This window comes from Eucyclogobius newberryi, unplaced genomic scaffold (assembly GCF_026437365.1).
Source record: "Eucyclogobius newberryi isolate DKJ021-1_F unplaced genomic scaffold, fEucNew1.0.hap1 SCAF_11, whole genome shotgun sequence".
NCBI lineage: Eukaryota > Metazoa > Chordata > Actinopteri > Gobiiformes > Gobiidae > Eucyclogobius > Eucyclogobius newberryi.
In genome coordinates, this window is record NW_027315735.1 from 31,041,012 (window position 1) to 31,066,669 (window position 25,658).

Sequence of the window (25,658 nt, forward strand, 5' to 3'; positions counted from 1 at the left end):
TACATTATTAGTCCAAATGTTTCAAATAAAAAGGTTTGAGCATTTTGCCATTGTCAGTGTGAGAACAAAATTCCCAAACAACATAAGAATAATGCGCGTTGGTCACATTATGTATAGAAAATATAGAACAGCAATATATAGCCTAAGAAAAGTGGTGATTAAATCAAAGCATGCATTAAATAAGGTTTAGACTAAATGATATCAACAAACTGTGGGATCTAGAGGTTTTTTTTTCCACATTTCTGCTCTTTCTTGAGTAATTTCTTGGGTAAAACTGCTGTGGCAATGGTGCATTCCTAATTAAGACCTGTTTGGACCAAATTTAGGCCTGAAATAGTCCTGCTATAGACCTGATTTAGATGTGGTCTTTTCTTTGATGATTTGAAGTTACACTGCCCTACTATTGTGGCCAACTTTGGCTGACTTCACCATAACTGCTATTTTATGAACATTTATCAGCCACAGAGTTAAAACAAAACAGTAGGAATTTGCTCAAACATATATAAGTGCACAGTCAGGGATAGTTTAGGCTGATGTCAAAACTCTCTCTGTCTCTCTGGTTTGGCCAGCTAAATGCATAAATGTAACTATCTTTACATAGATATTTTTGTGCAAATTTGGGCACTGAAGCTTTGACCACAACAATAACAACATGTGGGCACAATATGCATACTAATCCCCCCTTTCGTGTGGAGAGAGGGGAGTGGACCCATTGACTTTGATAGCCTCGTCCCATTGGAGATGCGCGTATATGGACGGGGGCGTGGCCTTCGGGCGACGCCCTTATAACGCGGAAGGTAAACACGCGCCTCAAACAGTCCAGTTTTACGTTGACCCCAGGAGGTTTTCATCATGAGAGCTGTGACATCAGAAACCCAGGCAAAGAGGACTTCCAGGAGGGTAAGGACGGCACAAGATCATCGTTTAATGACGTCACGCAGCACTCATTGTGAAGTTACACGCCACTAAAACTGTCTTTTTACTTTCCCAGTCCAAAGTTGCAAAACCTGTTATTGAGAAACGCAGGCGGGAGAGGATCAACCACAGCCTGGAGACACTGCGACTTCTGCTGCTGGAAAACATGGACGATGAGGTAACTTTATTTTCCAGCCACAACTGTCAGTGGTGAGTGTCTGTAAAAATGTCAGTGCGTGATTGTGTTTTCCATCTTTTAGAGGCTGAAAAATTCCAAAGTGGAAAAGGCAGAGATCTTGGAGAGCGTGGTTGTCTTCTTACAAGCTGAAACTCAGAAGAAGAAGGCTCTTCGTTTTGGAAAGAAGCTTGATTTTGAGGAGGAGGAGGCGAGACAGCAGAACTATGATGACGGCATGAGGACCTGTCTGCGCAGAGTCAGCAGCTTCATCGCGAACACGGCGCAGGACAGTGAGCGCCACAGTCTGCTGGAGTTTTCCCCGACGTACGCCTCATCCCTGGATGTATTGGGCTCATCCCCGGGGCATGTTTCACCCAGTGGACACGTCTCTGCCCCGGGCCAGTTCATTTCCCCGGGGCGCTTCGGCAGGGCTCTTATGTGCTCTCCATCCCCGGGTCTCTCTCCTCCACAGCTCCAGAGGCACAGCCTGGTCCACACTCAGACTCAGCACAGCAGCTTCATGTCACAGAAGCTCAACAGCGACACCGTGTGGAGGCCATGGCCCCAGTGAAACTCTTGAACACTTTAGATAAAGATTATATTTTTATACGCAGCTGTTGTACATTTGTAAATATGTAAAGGCATGTGCAGATTGCAGAACTTGTACTTTAGTACAGAACAGAATCTCTACATTTTTTTTTTTTTTTTGAATGAAGCATCATTTGCACCTTAGTTTGTGTCTGTAATTTTTGGCTGCTGAAACACAACATGAAACGAGTGAATGATTTCAGTTAAAACACACTTGTGTTTTTACCTTGTGAAAATGTCTCTGTACTGTTGAACATGAGTTTTGGAAAGTTGTTTTTTTATAAGCAACATTGTTAGTCTGGTACAATAAAAATACCTTTCTTTCATCCCGTGAAGTGGCCTCTTTCTCTACAACTACAGACCATCTTTGGTCTGAAAGGCGGTCGTTAATGGACACATCAATGCCGTGTTTAATGTGATAATGGCTGTGTAATGAGCACCAGATGTCTCATAACATGTGAAGACTCACCTTATGGCGCTGTCCTTTATCCAGGTGGGTTTTTATGAAACAATTATAACATAACTCATATCAACCACTGTCTTGCGTGAATGTTTTACGCAATGTGCCAGATTACGCACTGGACCCAGGGTTGTGGAAACAAAATTATTTTGTCGTTGGTTTATATTTTTTGATATTTAGTGAGTACGAAACGCCTAAAACAAATTGTAATTATAGAGTATTCAACTTGAATTGTGTTGCGTCCTACGACTGTGCGTAATTTACGCATGACTGGTTTTCCTTCTCTGTGTGCAGAGAGTCATATTCCAGACAATAGACTTTTTTTTGTAGATTGGACACAGTCTCGCGGTTGTACAACCATCGATTGCCGCTGTCGGACGGATTTGCATTTCAACAGAGCCATTAATTGGCGAACCTCATCAAAGCCTCCGGCCCATCAACATCAAGTACGCGTTAATGGCAAGTGAATGGCCAGACAATCTTTGCAGATTAGCCCACAATTCCACAGGTGTAGGGGCAATTTTGGGCGCAAAACAAATCAACTTGAATGGATACAACTCTCCTCTCCATATTTTAAACATAACGCAGTGATGCGTCTCATTTCCCATCGTTACAACAAATGAAGACTTCGTTCCCCTGTGGCTCTGCAGCGAGGCTCCTTTGTCTCCTGAACCTGTTGGAGAAACTCCCAAGGACAAAGTACATTCAACACAATGAGATTAGAACCTTGTTTAATCTACTTATTCACTGTCCCCCTCGAGGCAACTACTGTTGTGATATTGGGTGTTAAAAATAAATTGAATTGAATTAAATGGGTCTATTTGGCGTAAGTTGTATTGTTATATCTTAAAGGTGAATGGCATTGGAGGGAGCGGCGGATGTTTGTGCTTAGGTCCATATAAACCCATGGAAACCAGAGTAAGAGTAGTGCACAATGTTTATTAAAGGTCATATTAACACAATTAGTTATGTTATTGTGATGCCCAGATACTTGTTGTTGTTTGTGCAATGTTGTACACATTTGTGTGAAAGTATCAATAAGAAGATACTTCTCTCCACCTGACCACCCGAACTTTGACCTCAGAGGTCATAAAGAAACCATTTGAAGAATGTGTTGTGTTTTGTGTTCTGGGACAGTCCAGTTGGCCACGTGTCGATGCCGTTCCCAGTGTTCCTCACCTCAAGGTGAGACCCACGCGCCACAGAGCGCGCGGGCTCGTGCGCGAACAGCTGGGTACGTGCTTTATCTTTACGCACTTAAACTGTGTCAGTTTGAACACTTTCCAAGTTCGCACATCATTTAGCAGGTCATGTTGTTTTAATGCATTTGTCATCATTGTCACCACTGCATATGTTTGCTCTGGTCTGTAATGTGCTTCATGCCTTCATTTAAGGGTTAATACTATCAACAATAATATTATATTTATTGTTTTAATCCTACAGTCGTCCAGGATGACTGATCCCAAGATCCCTCAAAGCTACAAGCAAGGTTTTTTTGCTGATATTGTACACACTTCACACTAATAAGCCTAAGTCTATGTTTATACTATCATCATTATTATTATTATTTTGTAGAGCCTTTCTGTGGAGTTTATTGCCTTTATACATGTAACTGCCCATTACAAAGCAAACCACATTTGAAAGCATCTCTTGGATCAGGCAAAGAGTATTCCAGTTGAGATCAATGAGCTGAGAGCTAACAGCTCAACAAGTCTAATCAGATTCAAACCAGGAAATATAAGTGTCTGAAGAACACCACAGCTTTTCTGTTCAGCGATCTCGCATCAGAGTAACCCAAGTCTCGATTAGCTTTGGACATTGAAAACCAGGTGTGGCCATAATGAATTATACATTGTTTTATGACAAATTTATTTCCATGAAATACAGTCAAGCAAAGTCAGTGGGTTTATATTGCAGATAACATAATTTCCCTCATTTACATATTGTGCTGAAGAGATTAAAACAGGTAATTGGATAAAACTGCCTTTTATTCCATGCAGTGCTTTAATGCATCCTTTCACATCACTGTAAAGGAACATTTTTCTTTAACTCATTGAAGCAGTTTTAATCCTCTGCTGGTGGTAAAAAGCAGTGTTGACGTTTACATAAATTATTCTTTCTAGACAAAGCTCCACCACTGAGCTTTTCTTTCTCTGTGTTTGTGAAGGAGGAGCAGCAGCTGCTCTGGTGCTCACCACTGCCTCTGCAATTAAAATGATTGGCCCAAAACAATCTCAAGGTTTGAATGGCAAGGAAAGAACCTCACATCGGATTTGAAAGAAAAAGGAGGTTGAGGTTTACCATGCCTGAAAAATGATTTTATTTAAGATGATATCAGAGCATTGCTGTACAGGTGTGACCCAGAATATGAAGCTCAATGGAAACATATTGAGAATACTTACAACATGGAAGGAGCTGATAAAAACAAACAACCTAAACAAAGATGTTAAAGTATTAATCTGCTTGGTTTATGCCGAACAGCACAGATTTGCACCATGAGGAAGGCCACGTTAAGACTGGAACGCGTTGGTGCGTATTTTAAACCTAAAGCCATGTTCCAATAAGAAAATATTTTTCTCCAGATTGCAAAAGAAAATCACATGAAAAGCTTTGATATGTTGGAAGAATCCTTTGACTTGGAGAAACATGACTTGTATAGGTGTTAACAAAAAAGGAGTTATTATAATCAAGCAATTAAGCAATGATAACCCTCAGAAATGTGAAATGATAAATTCAAACTTTCAAGGGGAATAATATCTAATTATATAAATGCATTCATAATTTGGACAGTCTAAATGTATAAAAACTAAATGGGAAAGAATATCTACATTTGTTTTGACGGATGAAGTGGGAAAGTGTATGTACAGCTTAATGGAAAAACACACAATCACTCCTCAGTGGTTCCACAGTGCAAATGGAAGTGCATCTGCCGCTCCGTCATGAGGGAGTCTGATCTCTCCTTCACTGTGTTCCTACTTTTTTCCAAAGGGTTTAGTGGGGTTTCCTTGACGAGGAGGAGGGTCTAAGGACAGGTGATGCTGGGACATCACTAAATTCCTATGAACATTGTTTAATCTGTTTTTCGCTGTCGACCTTCCAGGCGACTGCTGTAGTGATTTCGGGCATTGCAAAAATAAATTTAATTTAATTCAATGTCAAAATTCTGACTGCTGGAGAAAATGTGGTTGTCAGGAGGTAAAGCATTGTTTTGGGACTGTTCTGTTGCTTGGAATATTATTGATGAGAAATTCTTAAAAGACTCTTTTTGGGACCATCAAGTACCAGGATTAAAACTGGATCAGCTCAGAATTTTCAACAGAAAAGTTTAGAATTATACACGCCAACTTTATCTAAAGAATTAGATACTGTTTAAAGCCTTTTGGTAGCACATGTATGTTATTACTCATTGTATGCATGATTATGAATGATTCCATTGAAAAGAGCAACAAAGTTCTGTATTTAATGAAAAAGAAACTGTATTAACAAATAACACATATGCTACAAGCAGTTTGTTGCGTTGATGTTGTGAAAACAATAGTGACCACAGTTATTTGGAAGGGCTAATTTTACAAGATGAACATTTGCGCAAATAACATTTTATTAAATTACAGAAATAAAGGCGGAGAACACATGAATCCACAAGCGAATGAAACATTGAGATCAATTCAAACAAAATGCAACGTGGTGTTTATGAATACCACAAGAACCATTTGCTCACTGGCTTGGCTTTCATTTTTCTTTTTATTCAAGCTGAAAACAGAGTCCTCATTTATAATAGCAGTAACTCCTTACTTAGAACGCCCACTTAACTGTTTTGAATGTGAACATGTTTTGTGTTTGTGTTTGTGTGCAGTTGGACGCGGTAGTTCATGCTTTTCCCACAGCGAGCCCCTGTGCCTTCTGAAACTCCTGCTGTAAACTGGACAAGACCTCTCTGTGCTGGTCAGACTTCTTCTCCATGTCCTTTAGCAGCGCGTCGTACCTTTGACTGAAACAAGACCACAAAACAGGGCGTTAGCGTTTAATCTACAAATCAGAATACATGTAACACCCATGACCTAATTTAGTTTTCCTTTTCTCATTCTTACAGCTGTATATAATCATAATACCATACAATACCAACTTAATTAATAAAACTAAGCGTGCCATACACCACATAATAATAACCTCACAGAAAGTTAAAAGCTAATGAGAAAAGTCGCACTTTTAAAAGTGATTTAAAAACAGGCAGAGACTGAGTTTACCTCATCTCTAAGGACACTGATTCAATAATAAACTCAAAATTCAGAAGAGATGCAAAATGTGAGTATGGAGTAATTCATTTATAGTTAAAAAAGCTACAAAAAAGAGCAAATTAAAAATAAAATTGAAAAAAAGTAATGTTGTAAACCTTCAAAAAAGGTATGAGGTGATATTTGTGTACGTTTGTGATACATGTTTACATATTAACACATTCCTATCATTGAATTTAGAGAATATATCATGTAAATTAACGGTGTACATTCAGAGGTTACCGAGCACCAGGTACTTACATCTCTCCATTGATATACTCCAGTCTTTTAGCGACAGTAGCTTTGGCTTCATCTAGATCCTGCTTTACTAAAACTGGACCAATCAGTTTATAAACGGTGTTCACACTGTCCAACATGTCCATCTCCTGTAAAAGAGAAATACATCAATTGAAAACACAAATCCTGACATCACATTTACTCATACATAAGTACAATATTAGTGCTGTAGTTGCATGACCAGCCTCCTACATTCTGTTCAAATGCAGAAGTGTGTGGTCTTAGCTGGTCAGGCAACTAAAGACAACAAAGAATAGCTCTCAAGAATATTCCGTATTGAACGTTTTCCATATAAATCTTTATAATTGAAATGAAATCATTGACTACATGCATTTATTTTAATACTATATTCACCCATTATAAATAAAATGACATACCTCTTTGACAATGTTGTTTTCTGTCAATTGCGTCTCGAGCTTCTGTCGTAAGGACATGCTTTTGCTGACATCTATAAAACAAACAAATAACAGTCATTTTCATGTTATTAAACTATACTTTTTTATGATACATTGCTCGTTTTCCTTATGAAGTCGGTAGCTGCTAACACATGCACCGCTTTGAAGCTAACACAAACCTTTCTGAATCTGTGTGAATTTTTCTACTTCGGCTTTGAGTTTCTTTTGAATCGCTTCAGCCATATTTTTAACAATTTAATAATTTAGGCTGATTGTAACGATGACGCGAGCAATGTAGAGAAATTAAGATATATACGTTGGTAGATGATGCAGTTTAGCACCACATGAAGAGCCCAGGGTGGACAAGCAACCGGATACGGCAACCGTGTTTCCGTTTCTTTCAAAATAACAGCGATGCTCACTTTCCAATTGCGATAAATCGAATAAAATAGACCATATTCTACAAGTGACATAACAATTCAGCCTACATATATGTATCAACGTGAGAACCTATCAGAAAACGTTGAGATGTTTCCGTGTTTTGACAATTAAAACGAATTCGGGTATTATTTTGTGGCGCCGCGATGCTCTTGCCTCAGTTCAAGATGGCGTCGTCGTTTTGGAAAGGTGTTGTCGGAGTCGGTCTTTTTGCTTTAGCTCATGCGGCCTTTTCCGCGGCACAACGTGAGTTAAAACGAGCGCAATGCCGGCGCGAGTGTCGGTGCATGTGCGTGTTGAATTTGTGGCTTGATGGCGAGGGATATTTTGATAAATGTCCGCTCGGGCCTTGGCTGCGAAGTAACCATGCTAACGGAGGCTAGCGCAGTTTAGCATCGGTAATATCCGGCGTTTGGAAAAGATGTAATTCTGCTCGATCAGCTGTCGTTTAAAAACACTTGTGCTGCTTTTATCTTCAAACTAAACCTGAATTCACAGCCGCGTGTATGGCCTAAATGTGTCCAAATCGTATCGGAACAATTGGTGCCGTTTCCCATTCATTTGAAGGTGATCTATGTGTTGTCTGTAATAAACGACTAAGTGGAAATCTTGCTTGTAATTCAACATTTCCTCTGCTCAAAGGTTCTTTTTTCATTTTTTTATATTTATGGCTAAGTCATGACTCTTCTTTGTGACTCATTTTGGCTGCAGACAACGACGGGAAATTGCTACATTGATTTGCCAATGTGATAAATCCATTGCTCAATCTTTTTTACACGCATTAAGATTGTTTTTTTATTTTATTAAAAGAGCTTAGAAAACGTGCGTGTGTGTTTTGTTAAACACGAAGGAATTGGCACGTCAGAAATATTTAATAGAATGATCTAAAAAAAAAAAAGTTTCGCTGTAAATACGTATTTTAGTTCTTATAAATCTGTAAACACATTTTTTAACATGAGTCAGAGCTGAAATAATCAACTAATTTAGTAATGGAATCGTCATTGTGGACTTTACAGATTCTGAAATGCACAAGGTTTTTTATAATCAATCCAAAATGTATTTTAAAAAATGTAATCAACTATTTCTGATGTTACTCAATAAGACAAGTTTATTTCTAAATATTCTCAATCTAGAAGTCTTAAAAAAAATGAGCTTGATTCATGTGTGAGGGAGTTTTCTGATGGAGAAACCATTTTGTCCATAAGTATCAGAATCAGAAAAGGGTTTATTGCCATTGTCAGTGAACCGAAGGCACAAACGAGGAACTAAATTTGGCTTTAAGGTGCAACGAGTAATAATAAGAATAATCTTATCGGAGATCGTCACGTTATCCCGGCGGACATCCTAATTTTTCCCCTCCATCCCTTGTTGGGAAATGGGAGGTTTGTCTATAGGAGTTTTTGTTTTATAAGAGTTCTATTGAGAGTCTTTTTTAAACTTCCTATATTCTGTGATCTGTCCTTTTCCTCTGTATCTACTGCGTTGTATCAATGAAATTTCCCCATGTGTGGACAATAAAGGATTATCTTATCTTATCTTATTCACGGGCATCACTGTAGGAGGTTAATATCTGGGTCAAATTGAGTGAAAATCTCATTCTCTTTTCGGGATTTAAACAATGAATCGATCAATTGAAAGTCGCCAAATTAAATAAAACGCAAAATAGCTGTAATTTTTAAAGCGTCAGTTGGCGATATTGACAATAATACGAATATCCCGATAACTATGTTCTGATATTTTGTCAATCCAACAATTGTGTCTTTTAAACGTATTATTTAAGGTTTTAAGTATCAAACACATGTGAAAAGACTTGTAAATTTACCCACAAAATGACAGCAATATCACAATGAATTACACCACTACTTTTATTTATTTTGTATCATCACAATCTGCTTAATATTCAAATTTTCTGTATCTTCACAGTCACTTTATCATTGATACTTCCATAATTTGCCACCTCTCGTTGTTTCTGCATTTGGATTTGTTGTAGAGAAGCACAAAAGTGTCTAATATGAACTCATCACGCGCTTCTGTTTGTTTCGTTTCCAGATCGATCATACATGAGGCTCACAGAGAAGGAGAACGAAACGCTACCGATAGACGTGAGTGTGCGTTTGTTTCGCGCGCACTTGTGAAAATGTGTTATTGACGTTAAATGTGTCGTCGTCTTCTTTTTTTGGTTGTTGCAGATTGTATTGCAGACGTTATTAGCCTTTGTCATGACCTGTTACGGGATTGTCCACATCGCCGGGGAGTTCAAAGAAATGGATGCTTCCTCCGAGCTGAAAAACAAGTGGGTTAAAGTGTCAACAATCCCGTTAATGAGTGTCGTTCGTTCCGCGTTCTACGAGGGAGACGTTTTGGAGACAAAGGTCGCTATTAATATCGCGTTTCCCCAAAGTAAATCATCGTCTTTCCCCCTGAGGTTCCGTCACTGAAGAAAGCCAGGGAAATGGAGTCGAGATTCTGAAGCTCGAAAGGGCAAAGCGTAACTTTTCTGGTAGACGGTCGGCCACCTTTATCTGTTTCCATAGGTACAGTTTAGCTGGAAGGTTCGTGGCGTTCCACAGAGACGAGCGGGCGACTCCACCGGGAAGTTTTTGAGCGATGAAAACGGTTTGGGATGTTGGAATTTAAATGTAAGAACTTCAAAAAATAATAATTGTGACAGTTGTAGAAGCAAAATTAAGTGGTTTTAATGCAAGCTACAGTTAAAAAAATACATCTAAATATAAATATACCTTCATTTACTTATTGTATCATTCGGATTGAGTTACAGTTCATAAGCTGGTCACAAACATGAGAAATATGAATGTGAGAGATGAGATTTCACAGGAGTAATCGTGAATAGTCATTGTTTTTTCGTCATAATAATGGTAACATCCCTGGTTCAAGGTTGTCAGACATTCCAGAAATCACATAAACTAGTATCAAAACTGGACTCTTAACAATTCGCATCGATTTGACCTTTAGTTGGAACAGTTTTGGATTCATCTTGAGCTTTTTCAGCACTTAAATCACAACAACATTTGAGACGAGCACGTGGCGAAAGCAGAAAAGTTACACGCCGCCTCTTCACCTGCTTTTGCATGAAACCTGCGGCAAACTCTCCCGACGTCTGCCGCCGGTTCCGGTTACCGTGGTTACTGAAAGAGCGCCTGTCGCCGCTCTCCGCCCCAGATCCCTCCTCCGCCTTCAGCCGCCGAGCCGATAATAAAACTCACGTCTCTCCTTTTTTTCCCCCCCGCAGAACGTTCGACACGTTGACGAACCACCCGTCGTTCTACCTTTTCAACCACAGAGGCCGAGTGCTGTTCAGATCGCCGGAGGAAGTGCCGTCCGAACGCAACCAGCAGGCGGCGCCCCACCCCATGCGACTACGCAAGCTGGAGCACTTGCACTGAGACTGAGCCCTTTCCCGCCTGTAACCTCGTCATGTTTAGAGAAACCCTTTTGTTAGACACTGAAACCAGAGAAAAACAAACATTAACCTTAACTTAATTTGTACATAAAGCTAATTTGAAACGACGGCCACTCTTTCATCCACTCTCTGACTGACTGTGCCAAGCCTTCAGTTTTTCTTTGTAAATAGGAGTCTTAAACTGCAGAAACGGCGCCCCCGACCATCTTTTTCCCGGGGGATTAAAGGCCTGTTTGTTACTGTTTAAAAAAGATATTTCAATTTAGGTTTAGTTGTGGAAGGAAAGCGGCAGTGTTTGGTCTCCTGGGCCCTGTACTTTGAACCACAAGTTTGCTCGGAAACTGTATTTTGTGTTGGTAAATGTTTCACTTTCAATCGCGGTAAATCTTTATTGAAACGTTTATGCTGGAACGGAACTGATGGTGTAACGACAACTCTATTTCCTCTGCTGAAGCCGTTTGGTTTGTGTAAGCTTTTTCAAAAATGTCGCCCTTTTCTCACTTATTCTGCAAAAAAACGGCCTCTGCCACGTAATTTTGAATACGTTCTAATATATGAACGATTTAGACAATTAGATCAATGTACTAAACCTGCTTAAATTCATAGTAAACATTTGGTACGTGTAAAACAAATGTTAAACTTTGATTTTGCTAATTAACTAATTTGCCTGCTTTGTTCATGAAGCTGGAACATAATGAGATGCGATTCTAACCCGTAGTTTTAGATAAATGTACATTAATCCAACTTTATCATCAGAAACCTGCTGTTTTCCCCCTGTTCTCGTCGCCGTGTCGTGTGCAGGGCCCTCGATGTCCAGTTTGCAATAAAAAGTTGATGGAGATGTTTGAGGACGGACTGTTATGACTGAGCTAACGACGCTAATGATACTGTGAAGAGCTGAAGTTCTGGGGAAGGTACATTCATTATGGGGGAAAAGGGTTTATCCTTGTTTGTTGTTTTTTGTTATTACGGTTTTTAATTTAATAAAAGCATTTTGATTTTACAAGATCTGCCTGCGTTTTCCTTCACGTCCGTGGTTCACTGGGCGTAGTTTGTTCTTCAGCAGCAAAGTGTTTGAAAGTTGAACCATTGAAGGTAAAAGTATTTATTTACTAAAGATAAAGGAGTGAAACTGATGCTTTAGTGGTCGACGAGTCAAACGGTTATTTCTATTGAACATTGAGATTTCTTTGGAGAAGACTGATCTTTGTTCAATGGGTGTGATTGTAAGCACTGCTTCTTGTCTTTCTTGTGAAGTGGCTGCATTTACTTCTCTTTGACGAGCTCTTAAACTCCATCACAAATCTGAGCCTCGCGACCGCTTTGACTCGTCTTGACCGACTGGAGAATTTCATCAAACGTCCTGCCAGTGTCATCTGCAATTTACATATTGTTTGTGTGTTTTACTTTTTTATTGGAACGCAGGTCAGTGTCAGTGAGTTCAGAACGTCACCGTGGAAACGAGCAGGTGGACGACTCTCCAACAGAAACGTATTCTAAAGGAATCAGAATAAGTCTTCTATAAACTGTGGCTTCCTGTCTTTTTTACTTTTATATCCCCAGAACTTAAATATTGTTTTTTCTTCAAATTAAAGACTTTAAAAATAAATAAAATAAATTTGAATAAATAAATTGCAATAAAGAATTTTTAATAGTGATTTTCAGCTGAATAAATTAATATTTTCATGTGCCCTGTACTTTGAAACACAAGTTTGCTCAGAACTTGTTTTTTGTGTTTGTAAATGTTGTCTTGGTATTTTTCCTCTTCTCACTTAAATGTCTCACATCATCAAATTTAAATGTTTAAATATATTTAACCTTTAAAATATGCTTTTATTTCATATTAAATACGTTGGGAAACTAACAGTGAGTTTGCAGTTGCTCACAAGATGTCCCCAAAGTATTCAAGGTCGAGTGTGCCATGTATTTATTCTATCATCTCCTTTTATGATCATTAAAAATATGACATCTTTAAACTCCAAATAGTTCTGACACACAACACAAAACTATTACAAACAGGAGACAATCAGCCACAACACAGTCATTTTCAAGTTTTATTACAAAACATTCTCATAAAAGTTCCAACCTTTTACGCAATTTTACAAAAGTGGCATTAATATTTTACTCTCGTGCTGCAGCTCCAGCTTTTTGAACATAAAAGTAGCTCGTGAGCCAAAAATGTGTGTGCGCCCCTGATCTACAGCATGTAAAATCATCCACACACCATCAGTTAATTCATTTTACACAGAATTAAAGTAAACTGTGGTTCAAAATAATACAACTCATACAGACACGCACCACGCTTGAGAAAATAGTTTAAGAAAGGCCATTTTCCTGTTGTCAGAAGACAATGAAATGTATAAAAAATGCATGAAAGGTCAAAACTGTGGCTATTCATCAACCTGCTTCACAGGTGGAGTGGACAAATAAAAAACAATCCTTGCAACAACAGAAAGTGCATGTATTTGAAAAATTAACTCATTTATAAAATATATAAGTTTGAACAAACAACAAAGAACGAACATGAACATGAACATGAACACAAACATGAGCATGAGCATGAACGGTGATGGGACGGTGAGATATGCTGAAACAGACAATGTGGTTAAATGCACAGCATAAACAACTAATTCAGTTTATCTTTAAAATAAAATCATACATTTTAAATCTTTCTAAATGCTTTGTTTTTGTTTTTGAACCATATTATTTCTTCTGAATGAAGCTCTTTATCTCTTCTCTGTCCATGGTTCTGAAGAGAGTAGATAGAAATTGGAAGTCTTCATCTTCTTTGTTTGTTGTCACAGACAAATGTCATAAGTTTACCCCTGAATCATTTCACACAAAAGTAATTCAAATGCTTCAAAAGATTTATGTTTTACTAAATGTTATTCTCTCTTAAACGTTGTCAGCCATCCTTAACCTGTGAGACCCTTTAAACAAAACACCACATACATTTTGCACCAATGCAACCGTTATAATAAATGGTTCTTAAGTACATCAAACTGACAGTGTTTCTTGCATTTGGGATTTCAGAAACATTATTTTTTAAACAAATTCTGAATTGAAACCAGCTTTGAAAGGCTGTAAACTTGTGTTTAGGGCTGGATCATTTTGAAAAATGTAGTATTATTTTCATCTACAATTTTGGATTTAATATCATGCTATTTTCCCCGTTCCGTAGTCTTCCCTAAGGGTATATTTGATAATAATAAGTGTTGTTCAACACCCATAACAAAAGTAAAAGTATTTTTATTATTATTATTATTATTAGGACCTCAGGGACCGGCCTCTTGCTGGTGCCCAGAGTCAGGACAAAACATGGACCGGCCTCCTGCTGGTGCCAGAGTCAGGACAAAACATGGGGAATCTGCGTTTCAGTTTTATGCAGCTAAAATCTGGAACAGTCTTCCTGAAGATGTGAGACAGGTTCTACTCTGACAATGTTCAAATCTAAGCTAAAAACAGTTTTGTTTAGCTGTGCATATGACTGAAAGGATTTTTTCTTTGCACTCTTCTCTTTTGTTTGTGATTTTATTAGTTTAGAAAATCAGTTGGATTGATCATTTTTAATTTAGTTAATTTTATTGTATTTCTATTTCTGTAATTTATTTGTGATTTGAATGCATTTTTCCTGCTGTGAAGCACTTTGAATTGCCTTGTGTATGAAATGTGCTCTACAAATAAACTTGCCTTGCCTTGCCTATTGTTCAGTGACATAATTTAACTTAATAAATCATTAAATCTAACCAACTACGGTATTATTTAGTTAATTGATTCATTTGGCCTTCTTTTTTTAATCAATGGATTATTGGTGGTTGTTTAGGTTATAAAAGGAAAGTGAATGAGATTTCTACTAAATCAACATCAGGATAAAGTTAAAGTGAAGCCGCTTGAAGTCATTTTTCATCCCAAAAAAATTCCCGTGTTAAATTCAAGCCTTATCTATTCTATCAATCCTTTTATTACTCGATTAGTTGACGATCCTTTCAACCAGCAATTAGTTGAGATTTATTGACTGAACTTGTTGTAATTCAAATCCTCGTCCAAATCCTGTATAAGCTGCATTTGTTACATTAACAAATTTCATTGTAAAGTTGTTGAAAATCGGATACTAATCGATATTTAAACCAGAATTGAAACTAGAGACATTTGAAGTATAAATACAAACACATTATTTTAAAAAAACATGACAAGATGTGTTCTTTCCTACACTTTTAGAAAGCCCTTCAGCGTTAAATAAAGAGATAAAGTGATATTATATTTAGTGTTGAAGATGAAACTCATTGAAGCGTGTTCTGCAGTCTTACGTTCATGAGACACGACACTCACTGTATTCTGGGATCATAAAGAGCCTTGTCTGGCCTTGATTAGAAATTGGATCAGCATCAGGAAAATATCACACACATATGAAGCTCAAATATCATTTTGAGGCTAAAAACATTTCCATCCTTTGATCTGGAGAAACAAACCAATTGATATTTCTACTTTGGAAATTCAAAATTGTTGTTTATTTCTTAGTTTTAAAGACTTAAAAACATTTAGATGTTTGGTCTGTTTGTGGCATTTTGAACGTTCTGCTGACAAAGCGTCTGAAGGGCCTATTAAGCTTATGTCATCTCCATGGAAACAGCCAGGTGGCCGACCCAAACCAGCTCTGAGGAGAGTTTAAACCAAACTCCATCGTGATAAAAAGAGCATAAACCAGGACTAAACACACATGTACAGAAAACAGTAACACAACCAAACGTTTGGCAAACTTTGAGACTTTATTCAACATTTGATGACAAGTGGATGTGGCAGACGGACAAGCGTCTCCAGAAACAGACTTTGGTGAAACATCAAAACGAAACAAAGAAAAGTAAAAGAGACAAACTTCAGATTCACACAAACTCTACGCTTCGTCCAAAACAAGCACGCAATCTTTATGTACAGCTGAGCCCAAAGTAGACCGGGGACCAGACCGGGGCCCAGACCGGGGCCCAGACCGGGGACCAGACCGGGGACCAGACCGGACCAGGGACTGTATAGCTAAAACCAGGGTCCATCTAGAGACCAAACCAGGGACTAGACCAGGGTCAAGACCAGGGACTAGACTAGAGACCAGGGTCCAGAGCAGAGACTAGACCGGAAAACAAAAAATACCAGAGACCAGATGAAAGACCAGGCGACGGACCAAACTAGTGACCAGACCAGGGTCCGGACCAGGGTCCAGACCAGAGTCAAAACCAAACCGCAGACCTGGAGGCAGAGTGACCAGACCAGGCTAAAAACATAACCAGGGACCGAACCAGAGTCTAAGGCAGAGTCCCAAATCCAGACCAGAGTCCAGACCAGAGTCCAAACCAAGGACGAGATCGGAGTCGAAAGCTGAGCCCAATCACGAAACCGGAGATCCATTGGCTTCTCTTCCAAAATGCGCAAAAAATATCTTACAAAACATATTCCGCAAACAAGTTCGAGGGAGTTTGTTTGCGCAGAATGGCAGCCACATCTCTGTCAGGTCGCCTCGGGGCAGCTGCGTTTACAAAAAGTGGCGCATTTCCCCCCATCTGCTCAAAACTGTTCAATGATGGATTGTTTCACAGTTTATGAACAGATATTATCTTTATTTAGGCATTTTGAAATCATTTTAAACTCCTTTGCTTTCGTAATTCAGCTCGTACTGGTGTAGGGGTGTTGACATCATTCGGTCAACATAGACAATCGTGAGTGTTCAGGTCACAATTTAACAGTAAGGACTAAAAATGACTGTTTAAGATGGAAAATGTCATCATTTCAATTCAATCCGCACTCAAAAAGAGGTTACGCCTAACTTTACTGCAAAAACAATTGCAACAGAAATGTATTAAAATGAATAAAATTGTTTATTGTGACACCCATATTTTGTAGATATGCAACATTAGAATATCGAGTGTATCGCCTATGATTAAAACTATTTAAAATGACCTCAAAAAAGGGTATAAAGTGATGTTTCTGCACTTTTGAGGTTCATTTCATGGTTCAATCACACGTTTGGCGATACTTGAGACACTTACAGGCACATTTTAGCCCATTCTTGATGTTTTCTTAAAATATTCTGACTATTTTTGTAGAAATCCTGTTTTTTATTCTACTGAAGCACAAAGAACGGATTGGTCGTCTTATCGTCGCCCTCTGCTGGAGATTGTGTAAATTACAGCACATTAAAAGATCACATAAAACGTTCTTCAGAATATGAGTATAAACCAGGAACAGCTTTGGGCTTAGCTGTACATGAACACATCTTACACCGAAACCCCTCCACGCTTCACCCTTTACTGTAAAAAACAAACAAACAACACAAGAGTTTCCGAGGCCTTTGATACTCGACTGGCCTCGTTTTCTTCACAATCTCCCCTTTGTCAAGGCGGGGCCGGCTCCTCTAGCGCCCCGGACGGCTCCGCCATACCGCAATATACACCGCTGTGTCATTGGCGTGTCGCTCTATAGCCGGACGCCAGTTTGTTTTGTACATTTAACGCGTGTTTTCCACAGTCGGTTCCGTTGCGTCATGTGCGGAGGGCGACCATCGTGAGAAGACCTGCGAAAAGACGAAACAAACACGAGAATGAGGCCTGCCGCAAACAAGTTTTTTTCTGTGGTGAAAATGTGTTATTGTGACTATGGGGGTGTCACGATGTCAAATGTCAGTGTTAAAAAAAACATGACGATTTGACGATTCTTCACGCTTATCGAGACTAAACAACAGTGAAATCTCTCATTTTCTTTCATTCCTTTGGTCTGACATGTTATTTATTCCTCAAGTTTGTGACCGACTTTACGCAATGTTACTTTCTGAAAGACAAAATAAAGTTAACTGTGACAAAAAAGCCTGATAAAAAACATTTAAGTCTATTTTTTGGCCGATAGATTAGACTTAATTTAGCTTCTAAATGGTTATGATGATTATTTTTACGACTATATTGTGACCTTTTGACCTATTGAGACATTTACACAGAGATGATTTAATACTAAAGAAATATAATACTAAAATACAAAAAAAAACTAGCTACTAATCAATACTAAATCTAGAATCTTTCCTGAAGTCTTAGAAAAGTCTTGATCTATTATTTTGTGTGATATTGAATTTTAGAATGTGTTTGACTCTAAAGTCTGCCATGTTTGTTTTAATAACATGTCTAGGCCTGTTGCTCATGTTTGATTGAACGAAACATTAATATTGTTCTTGGTAAATCTTGGTATGAAGATATAAAATGCAGGTAAATATTTTCCTTTAAATTGGGAAAATCGCCTGTTTTAACATTTATGATACGCCCCAAAAGGATGATATCTGAGAGAATAGTGTCATGTTTTGTGTTATTGGCAGTATAATCCCAAATGTACTAAACGATAGCACAATTTATCAGACTTCAGTGCACTTGAAAAATGTGTGGACTATAATGATATTGATCCAGCTTTAGGACTAGACGTTTGTCCCAGATGGGAAACTATCAAACTAACACATTTACGAATGCTTTGTTCATTAGCTCCTGACACTGTTGTTTTCTTGACTCTCGCGGTGCATTGTGGTCTATACCGACTAGTTTATCACCTGCTGGACATTCGGACGCAGCGTGGACGTTCGGACGCGGCCCATGCTCGCGGCCCGTGCTCGCGGCCCGTGCTCGCGACAGTGCGTGTTAAGCCTTTTGTGTGCATGTTGTGGCGTCTTGAACTCACCGAGAACGTAAGCAGCTACTAGTTTCTTATTAACACTTAAGTGGAGGTAGAGAGGCACAGAAGACTCCAGCTCGCCCAGCGTCGGGAGCATGAGCGCCGCCATACAGACCAGGCCCAGCAGCACCGTCAACAAACTGGGCCCGCCAGCCACAGGGCGCGGCTCTGAGGGGGAGGGGCCAGGGGGAGAGGGGGAGGGGCCAGGGGGAGAAGAGGAAAAGCGCTGTTAAAACACCGGGAGGACAACGGATTTCACTAAAAACACAAAACGATTAAAGAGTTTTTCTCCAGTTTGACAAATTATTACCAATCTAGGCCCAGCTAGATCTTAACGAGGACAACTAGAAATTATTTGTGGGTTAATGAGTCTAAACTACACTAAGAATAAACCAAAAACAGATTCCAAACCAGGCTTAACAACCAAACTGTTAAAGCCCCAAAATAAAAGCATGTGGCCTTACTGTGCCTTAATTTACCCACAGCTTTGTACAACTCACTTGCTTTCCTATTCTTTAAAAAGAAATAGACAAAAAAAAAAGACCCTAGAGTTCAAAAATGTAAAATAGTGAGCTATATATCCGACAGAAAACACGTTATGCGCGTGAGAGTGAAGACAGCCGCGTCTGCAATTACGTCCCGTTAGATTAGCATCGCTGTGTATATTATTATTCTGATCAGAGTAAATCAGAGGCTAAAACTACTACAGCTACACAAAGAGTCCAGCCAATTGTGTGTTCTCTAACGGGTTCAAGGACGACTTCAGTTTGAATTGGGGCTCATTTCAGTCAGGAGTTTTGGGAAAAATAGTCTCTCATTCGCATACGTTGATAAATGACTTGTAGCATTGCGCTAACTTTGCCTCTTTGTGCAGAGTAAATCTTAAATTAGACAGAGTGCTGAGCCACGAGAACCACTGACCACGAATCAAAAGAAGACGCCTGCTCTTTATACTACCGCCGCTTCTCTGCGTATCGGGCGTTACGGCTCCCTCTTGTGGCCGCGCCCTGCCGCTCTCCTCACCCGTCGGACACGAGGCCTGCTCGTAGAACTCGGCGTCCGGCGCGTGCTCTTTCCGCCGCTCGTCGTCGGGGGGCCGCGGCGTCGGGGGGTCGTGCGCGGACGACGGCCGCAGCGTCGCCGTCACCTCCTTCCGGCCGAGCGCCTTCCTCTGGCTCTGCTCCGACACCTGCAGCCGGAACTTATCGTAGACGCCGAAGTGGCAGGAGCGGACGTCTCTGTGGCGGATGACTCTGCGCGGGCGGAAAAGTCAAAGATCATGGAGCTTACGGAGCACGAAGGGTGTTACAACGTCAGACAGACACAAAACGAGATGAGACCATCAACGTTTAGATAATAATGTGAAAATATCGCAAAATCTGAACATCAATGTTATCGTTTTGAGTTGAAATGCAAAAAAGACCTGATTAATCATACGAATTAGAAAAAGTTTGGTTGTAAAATTTCAAAAAAGTGATATTTCTGCACTTTTGCGTTCAATTTGACTGAGACTTCACATCTGTCTGACAATTCCACCTTGGCTAACGCGTTTAAAGACACGTTTTAGCACATTTCTGTCAATAGTTTCAGGAAGCTCCAGAAAACACCGAGACATTCATTTTTGTCATTACCGCCCATTCTTACTGCAAACTCCTGGAGACGAGCAGGAAACAAACACGTTATGTACAGTGCACCTTTAAACGTACCGAAAATAAATACAGAGAAAGACGTTTTAAGACGGTGAACACGTGCAGCAATATAAAAGAACGGACAAATAAACAAAGGAAACCAGCGAGTTCCTGTTCCTCCCCCTGACCAGATCCATTGCGACATGTCATAATTAATAAAGGCATTAAGAAAGTGCCTTGTTTATTCACATATATATTTTCTATACATTGACGTCCCCTTCACCAAAGAGCATCACATTGACAACTACTTTCCATGACTTCGTGAAGTGTTTCGCACCTTTTCCTTCAAACTCGTTCAAGTCTTTTGCGCGTTTTGTTATTTCGTCATCTTAGAAACGTTTTAAAAGCCCCGCCTTAAACCTTTACGACATCCTGTACTTGGTTTACATGCAGCGTGATACGTCCCGAGCCGTTTTGTCCTCGTCCCGATCTCGTTAATGCAGCGTCCCGTTTCTCCCGTCGCTCTTTTAAACCCAGCTGCTCCTGACAAATCCACAAAAGGCTTTTCATCCAGTTAAAAAGCGTCTTTCCTCTCGGCTGTCGCTCAAGTGGGCACGAGTAGGTCATAACGTGGAGGTTGTTCCAAGCTGTAGGTGGTTTACATTGTTTAGGTTTTATTCAAAGTGTACAAATTTATACTTTATTTGGCACAATTTAGGTTTTAATATATATTTTGCCATTTTTCATTTTAGATTCTTGTGTAAATTCTGCTTTTTCTTGGGACAAATACTGAATATATGATTAACTTGACTAATTATTTTGATGATTTTGTGCTTTTTTCTTGTTCTTTTTTGTTTCTGGCTGTTTTTTTTTTTTATCATTACTGAAAATAGTCTCTGTTTTCTCTGTTTTATTCAATGTTTAATGTTTTTTATCTGCAGATGAAATGCAGCTTTTATGTAAATTTTGGCATATTTATGTTGAAGCTGCTGCTGGAACACTGATAAATACGCACTGTAATTCAAATAAATAAATAATAAAGATATATATATATATGGAGCGCCACAGAAATGAGGAAGCACTGAGTGAGTAATCTGGCGTTTTGAGAGCAAATCATGAGTTTATTCTGTGTTTTTACAAATAACTGTGCTGTTCAGTGATATATTTAAGCCTGTCTTTAGTCGACTGCAGCCCGAATACATCAAGTAGGCATAAAATTGACATATCATCAAGTATTTTCCTTGTTTTTAAGTACAAAATGAAGAATACATGTGTTGTTTGGAGAGAACTACTCACATGTCGACACAACATTGTGGTTTGACCGCTCCAGTCGCGTCCACAACACTGTATTTGTTCGGAGCCGTGCATAAAACTAGAAAAGCAAAGACAAGACTGTGAGATCAAAACATTCTTTCAGTATAAATGGAACTGGTCAAAGCGAGAAATGTTCAGATTGCTTTAATTAGGTCAAGTTGTAGATATAGTGTGTAAAAAGTGCATAATTCTACACTTCAAATTACATTATAAAGAGCGTGAGAGATCGTAACTTCCCTTATTCTCCATTTTCATAGTTTATATCAAATACATCGGTTTCTGTATTGAATAATTATAAATCGAACAACTGGAACATCTTAACTTTTTCTGATTTATTTATTGCCTCACCCATCAAGTAGGATTTTTATGGTAATGTGAACTTCCAATGTACTTTTTTTTACGACAGCTTACCATAGTATTTACACATGTTTACCGTCTCTGTACAAACCTTTGAATTTGAGGGCGAACTCATAGGGGTTGTAGAGGGTGAGCACTTGTTTGTGTGAGGTCTGGTCATCTGCGTAAAAGACGAGTTCGGTGGGGAAAACGAAGACGGGAAGGCTGCCCTCCACGAGATCAGGCTGACGATGCTGCTGCTGCATTGGCGCCCGCTGCTCTGTCTCAGTGCCACAGCTGCCCCGCTCGCCTCAGGCTCGCGCGATCGCAATCTCTCCCCTTCAGGAAGCTCTCAGCCTCTGTAGTCCATAACACAGTGCTGCAACGAGAGTGTCAATACAAATAGTAGAAAGTGAAGGAAAGTCTGCAAAGTGCGGCACGATTTACATATAAAAAAAGGCGGGTTGTGAGTTTCTGCTTACTCTGGGGCACAGTCATACACTCAAATTATACACGTATTCACCAAATCGACCGATTGGTGGTACAATTGTCAGCTAACATGACATAAATGTGCTGCGTAATCGCTACGAGCTAACAAACAATGTAAACAAACCGCAAGGAAAACACTGATGATGCATATTTAATGATTATAGTTGAGGGCGACGTCGCATACGCTATAACACGCTTATTAAGTGTCATTTTAGCACTAATTTGACCAAATAAATGCCAGGAAGAGCAAGATCGTGCACAGATTTCTGAAAAACTCAAGTTGCATTACAGCTTCGGCTTGGTCCAGCATAATTACAACAGTTTAATTGCGGGTTAGTCCTGTTTTAGTCCAAGTTTTGTCGTTTTTTCTATAGTTTTGTAAGGTTTTAGTCTTGATTGTGTCCTGTATTTCTGGTTTAGTCCCTACAGGTTGAAGGTAAACTTTAAAGACTCTAATGTCAGCTAAAGGCTCAACGTGAACACAACATGCACAATCATGCGCACATTCGTCAAAGAGCAGAGGACCAGAAGAGGACCAAGTCTACACTGAGACAACAAAACCGGGATGAAACCAGGACCAAACCAGTGTGTGAACATGTGTGAATCATATAATCTACTTGTTCAGTCCTGGTTAGTTCTTCTTGTTTGTCCTCTTAGGGGGATCTAGCTTGGACTTTTAAATAGGGCGGCGACACGTTAATTGCAACTGATCAATTTTGAGATAACTGTCAACTAATTTAGTAATGGAATAATAAACAGACTCCAAAACATGTCATGAGAGGAAATGTTTTATGACTCGCACAAAGCAGGAATGAAATCAAAATGACACGGGGAAACATGTACTTTTAGCGTTTTTCCTCAAAAAAAAAAAGATTTGATCTGTGATATACTGTATCAGGACGACCTCAAGCAGCGTCATCTTAACTTCACTTGGGAAAAAATTTAGTAAAAATGTCATATTTACATGTATTTCATGTTCTAAACAACTAATAGATTAATCGAAAGAATAATCACTTAGTAAGCAAAACAATCATTAGTTGCAGTCTTACTTTTAACAGATATGTTCTCTATGTTAAGGACATTTTAGTTGGATTTTATTCCTGTCTAGACATTAGGTTGGATTTATTGAGGATTAACTTGACATGCGATGATTTAACAAAACATATAAAACAGTTTAAGGTCAAGGTTAAGCTACACTTCAACCACATTTGAACAGGACTTCATGGCAACCGTGTGCGTCCATGGGTTTAAGAGATAAAAGATTAGGATTGTTGCCAATGCCAAAGAAATTAACTATTTAAGAGCAAATATTCAACAACAAAACAGTCCTCAAAATGGTGCCACTGACAGGAAACCGAAACCCATGCAGCAGTGACTGTAATTTAAACATAGACATAATAAGAATCATAAAAACAATAGTCATCATCCTTATCATAATAATAATAAGAATCATCATCATCATTTTAGTACCCATTAAGAGTAATACATCCTAGAAGTCAGTGCCCAGTGTAAAATGCCCTGTACACGCGAGACAACTACAAAGTTTTACACGTTAATGACTCGTTTATTACCGCGTTACTAAAACATTACAAACACTCATTACACATTAAAAACAGATATTATGACGACAAAAACACGTGCGGTGTCGACGCCATGTGGGGATCACGTGGTCGCCCGTGTTGACATGGACACAGTCGAATGTTGCAACGCCTTATACAATGTTTTTCTCCCTCGTTTAAAAAAAAACAGCGGATATTTTATGATGTGACTCGTTTATTTACATAGACTCGCACTCAAGACAACTGAAATTATACACGTATTCACCAAATCGACCGATCGGTGGTACAAATGTCAGCTAACTTGACATAAATGTGCTGCGTAATCGCTACGAGCTAACAAACAATGTAAACAAACCGCAGGGAAAACACTGATGATGCATATTTAATGATTATAGTCGAGGGCGACGTCGCGTATGTTATTACACGCTTATTAAGTGTCATTTTTAGCACACATTTGACCAAATAAATGCCAGAGAGGGCAAGATCGTGCACAGATTTCTGAAAAACTCAAGTGACATTACAGTCTCGGCTTGGTCCAGCATAATTACAGCTGCTTATAACAGTTTAATCGCGGGTTAGTCCTGTTTTAGTCCAATGTTTGTCGGGTTTTCTCTAGTTTTGTAAGGCCTAGTTTAGTCTTGACTGTGTCCTGTATTCCTGGTTTAGTCGCTACAAGTTGAAGGTAAACTTTAAAGACTCTAACGTCAGCTAAAGGCTCAACATGAACAAAACAACACCGTAAAGGCTAGCTAGCTGGCATTAGCAAGCTCGTACAAATGGTGAAAAAAATGTCGCTTAAACACACTTTACGCCAGCTACAGGACGTGACATCTCAAAATAAGAACACGTTTCAATGCTATTCGCGTAAAGGTTTCATTGTTTACCTTCTTTTCGGGGCGCGGGCGGGTTTAACGTGGAAGATATCGCCAGTTTAGGTTCAGATCCCACCCTGGTGTTGTTGTTTTGGCCCTTTTTCTTTGTCGTTTATGCAGCCCTCGCGCAGTGCATTGTGGGTGTAAGAAAAGCTAGAGCTAGTGTGGGATTTGTTGTCCTGGCAATCGCGGCGGCCATCTTGTGAATGTGGAAAAAGCTGCGTTCTAGTATAAAATCACGTAGAAAGTAGAACATTTATGAATCAAAGGGTTTAAAGGCATATATAATGGTGTGTTTGTGGCCCTAAAAATGCACGAACTCTATCCCTGAACTATAAAAGTGAATATTCCCCCTAAACATACTACAGCTTCCTCTTTTCCGCGGGTTTCGGGGTGATAAAAACCAGCACCGTCGTCATAGCAACGAACTATTCACAACTAAATATTATATCTGTTGAATGGGGGGGAAAGTCCTGAAGCTGAGACGCGTGGGTTTGTTTGAACGGGTTTCCAGAGTGCGTTTTACAGTCATAACATGGCTGGTGGACTTGGATTCTTCGGTCTCTGGAGGTTGCCAGGGCGACTGTTATTCTAGTGTTCAATTTGCCTCATCGGACTAGACAACGTGCGTGAGAACGTGCGTGAGAACGTGCCTTTACGTCGGACACCACGCTACGCAACTGTTTTTTGTTCATAATTTACGTACATTGAACACGTATACATCCTGCCACAAAATGCGTCGACTGTATTAACATGTAGTACCCGCTTATAACCAGCAGACTCTTTAAACAGAGAAGCAAAGGAC

General features: G+C 39.4%; 4 protein-coding genes across 5 annotated transcripts; 2 read left to right on the top strand and 2 right to left on the bottom strand.

Moving 5' to 3' along the window:
* The first annotated feature begins 765 nt into the window (after nt 1-765).
* her5 (hairy-related 5) lies at nt 766-1,664 on the top strand. The gene is made up of 3 exons (XM_072432431.1): nt 766-900; nt 992-1,093; nt 1,176-1,664. Exons 1-3 carry the CDS (start codon nt 853-855, stop codon nt 1,662-1,664), a joined length of 639 nt encoding a protein of 212 aa, XP_072288532.1. The 5' UTR covers nt 766-852.
* Nucleotides 1,353-24,988, bottom strand: mospd1 (motile sperm domain containing 1). 2 transcript variants are annotated; one of them, XM_072439899.1, is made up of 7 exons: nt 24,866-24,988; nt 22,046-22,312; nt 21,580-21,655; nt 19,679-19,908; nt 18,662-18,823; nt 17,488-17,522; nt 1,353-1,364 (listed from the first exon to the last, which is right to left on the bottom strand). In XM_072439899.1, the coding sequence occupies exons 2-6, from the start codon at nt 22,197-22,199 to the stop codon at nt 17,491-17,493; spliced, it is 654 nt and encodes a 217-aa protein (XP_072296000.1). In that variant the 5' UTR covers nt 22,200-22,312; nt 24,866-24,988; the 3' UTR covers nt 1,353-1,364; nt 17,488-17,490. The 2 variants fall into 2 exon arrangements, with proteins under 2 accessions (XP_072296000.1, XP_072295999.1); XM_072439898.1 differs by lacking the exon at nt 1,353-1,364 and having other exon boundaries at nt 15,790-17,522.
* Nucleotides 5,588-7,492, bottom strand: pfdn6 (prefoldin subunit 6). Its single transcript, XM_072439897.1, has 4 exons — nt 7,284-7,492; nt 7,087-7,157; nt 6,674-6,798; nt 5,588-6,129 (listed from the first exon to the last, which is right to left on the bottom strand). The coding sequence occupies exons 1-4, from the start codon at nt 7,345-7,347 to the stop codon at nt 6,009-6,011; spliced, it is 381 nt and encodes a 126-aa protein (XP_072295998.1). The 5' UTR covers nt 7,348-7,492; the 3' UTR covers nt 5,588-6,008.
* mmgt1 (membrane magnesium transporter 1) lies at nt 7,651-11,861 on the top strand. Its single transcript, XM_072439896.1, has 4 exons — nt 7,651-7,788; nt 9,592-9,644; nt 9,732-9,835; nt 10,793-11,861. The coding sequence occupies exons 1-4, from the start codon at nt 7,689-7,691 to the stop codon at nt 10,944-10,946; spliced, it is 411 nt and encodes a 136-aa protein (XP_072295997.1). The 5' UTR covers nt 7,651-7,688; the 3' UTR covers nt 10,947-11,861.
* Nucleotides 24,989-25,658: the final 670 nt, after the last annotated feature.

Excerpts from the sequence above, each read along its gene's own strand:
- pfdn6 (XM_072439897.1), bottom strand. The coding sequence starts at position 7,347 with ATGGCTGAAGCGATTCAAAAGAAACTCAAAGCCGAAGTAGAAAAATTC. Across the intron at positions 7,158-7,283 it reads ATTCACACAGATTCAGAAAG|ATGTCAGCAAAAGCATGTCC; the intron begins GTTTGTGTTAGC and ends TTTGTTTTATAG. Across the intron at positions 6,799-7,086 it reads AAAACAACATTGTCAAAGAG|GAGATGGACATGTTGGACAG; the intron begins GTATGTCATTTT and ends TCTCTTTTACAG.
- mospd1 (XM_072439899.1), bottom strand. The coding sequence starts at position 22,199 with ATGCAGCAGCAGCATCGTCAGCCTGATCTCGTGGAGGGCAGCCTTCCC. Across the intron at positions 21,656-22,045 it reads GTTCGCCCTCAAATTCAAAG|TTTTATGCACGGCTCCGAAC; the intron begins GTTTGTACAGAG and ends TTGCTTTTCTAG. Across the intron at positions 17,523-18,661 it reads AGTAGCTGCTTACGTTCTCG|GTCTTCTCACGATGGTCGCC; the intron begins GTGAGTTCAAGA and ends GTCTTTTCGCAG.
- mmgt1 (XM_072439896.1), top strand. The coding sequence starts at position 7,689 with ATGCTCTTGCCTCAGTTCAAGATGGCGTCGTCGTTTTGGAAAGGTGTT. Across the intron at positions 7,789-9,591 it reads GGCCTTTTCCGCGGCACAAC|ATCGATCATACATGAGGCTC; the intron begins GTGAGTTAAAAC and ends TTTCGTTTCCAG. Across the intron at positions 9,645-9,731 it reads ACGAAACGCTACCGATAGAC|ATTGTATTGCAGACGTTATT; the intron begins GTGAGTGTGCGT and ends TGGTTGTTGCAG.
- her5 (XM_072432431.1), top strand. The coding sequence starts at position 853 with ATGAGAGCTGTGACATCAGAAACCCAGGCAAAGAGGACTTCCAGGAGG. Across the intron at positions 901-991 it reads CAAAGAGGACTTCCAGGAGG|TCCAAAGTTGCAAAACCTGT; the intron begins GTAAGGACGGCA and ends TTACTTTCCCAG. Across the intron at positions 1,094-1,175 it reads TGGAAAACATGGACGATGAG|AGGCTGAAAAATTCCAAAGT; the intron begins GTAACTTTATTT and ends TCCATCTTTTAG.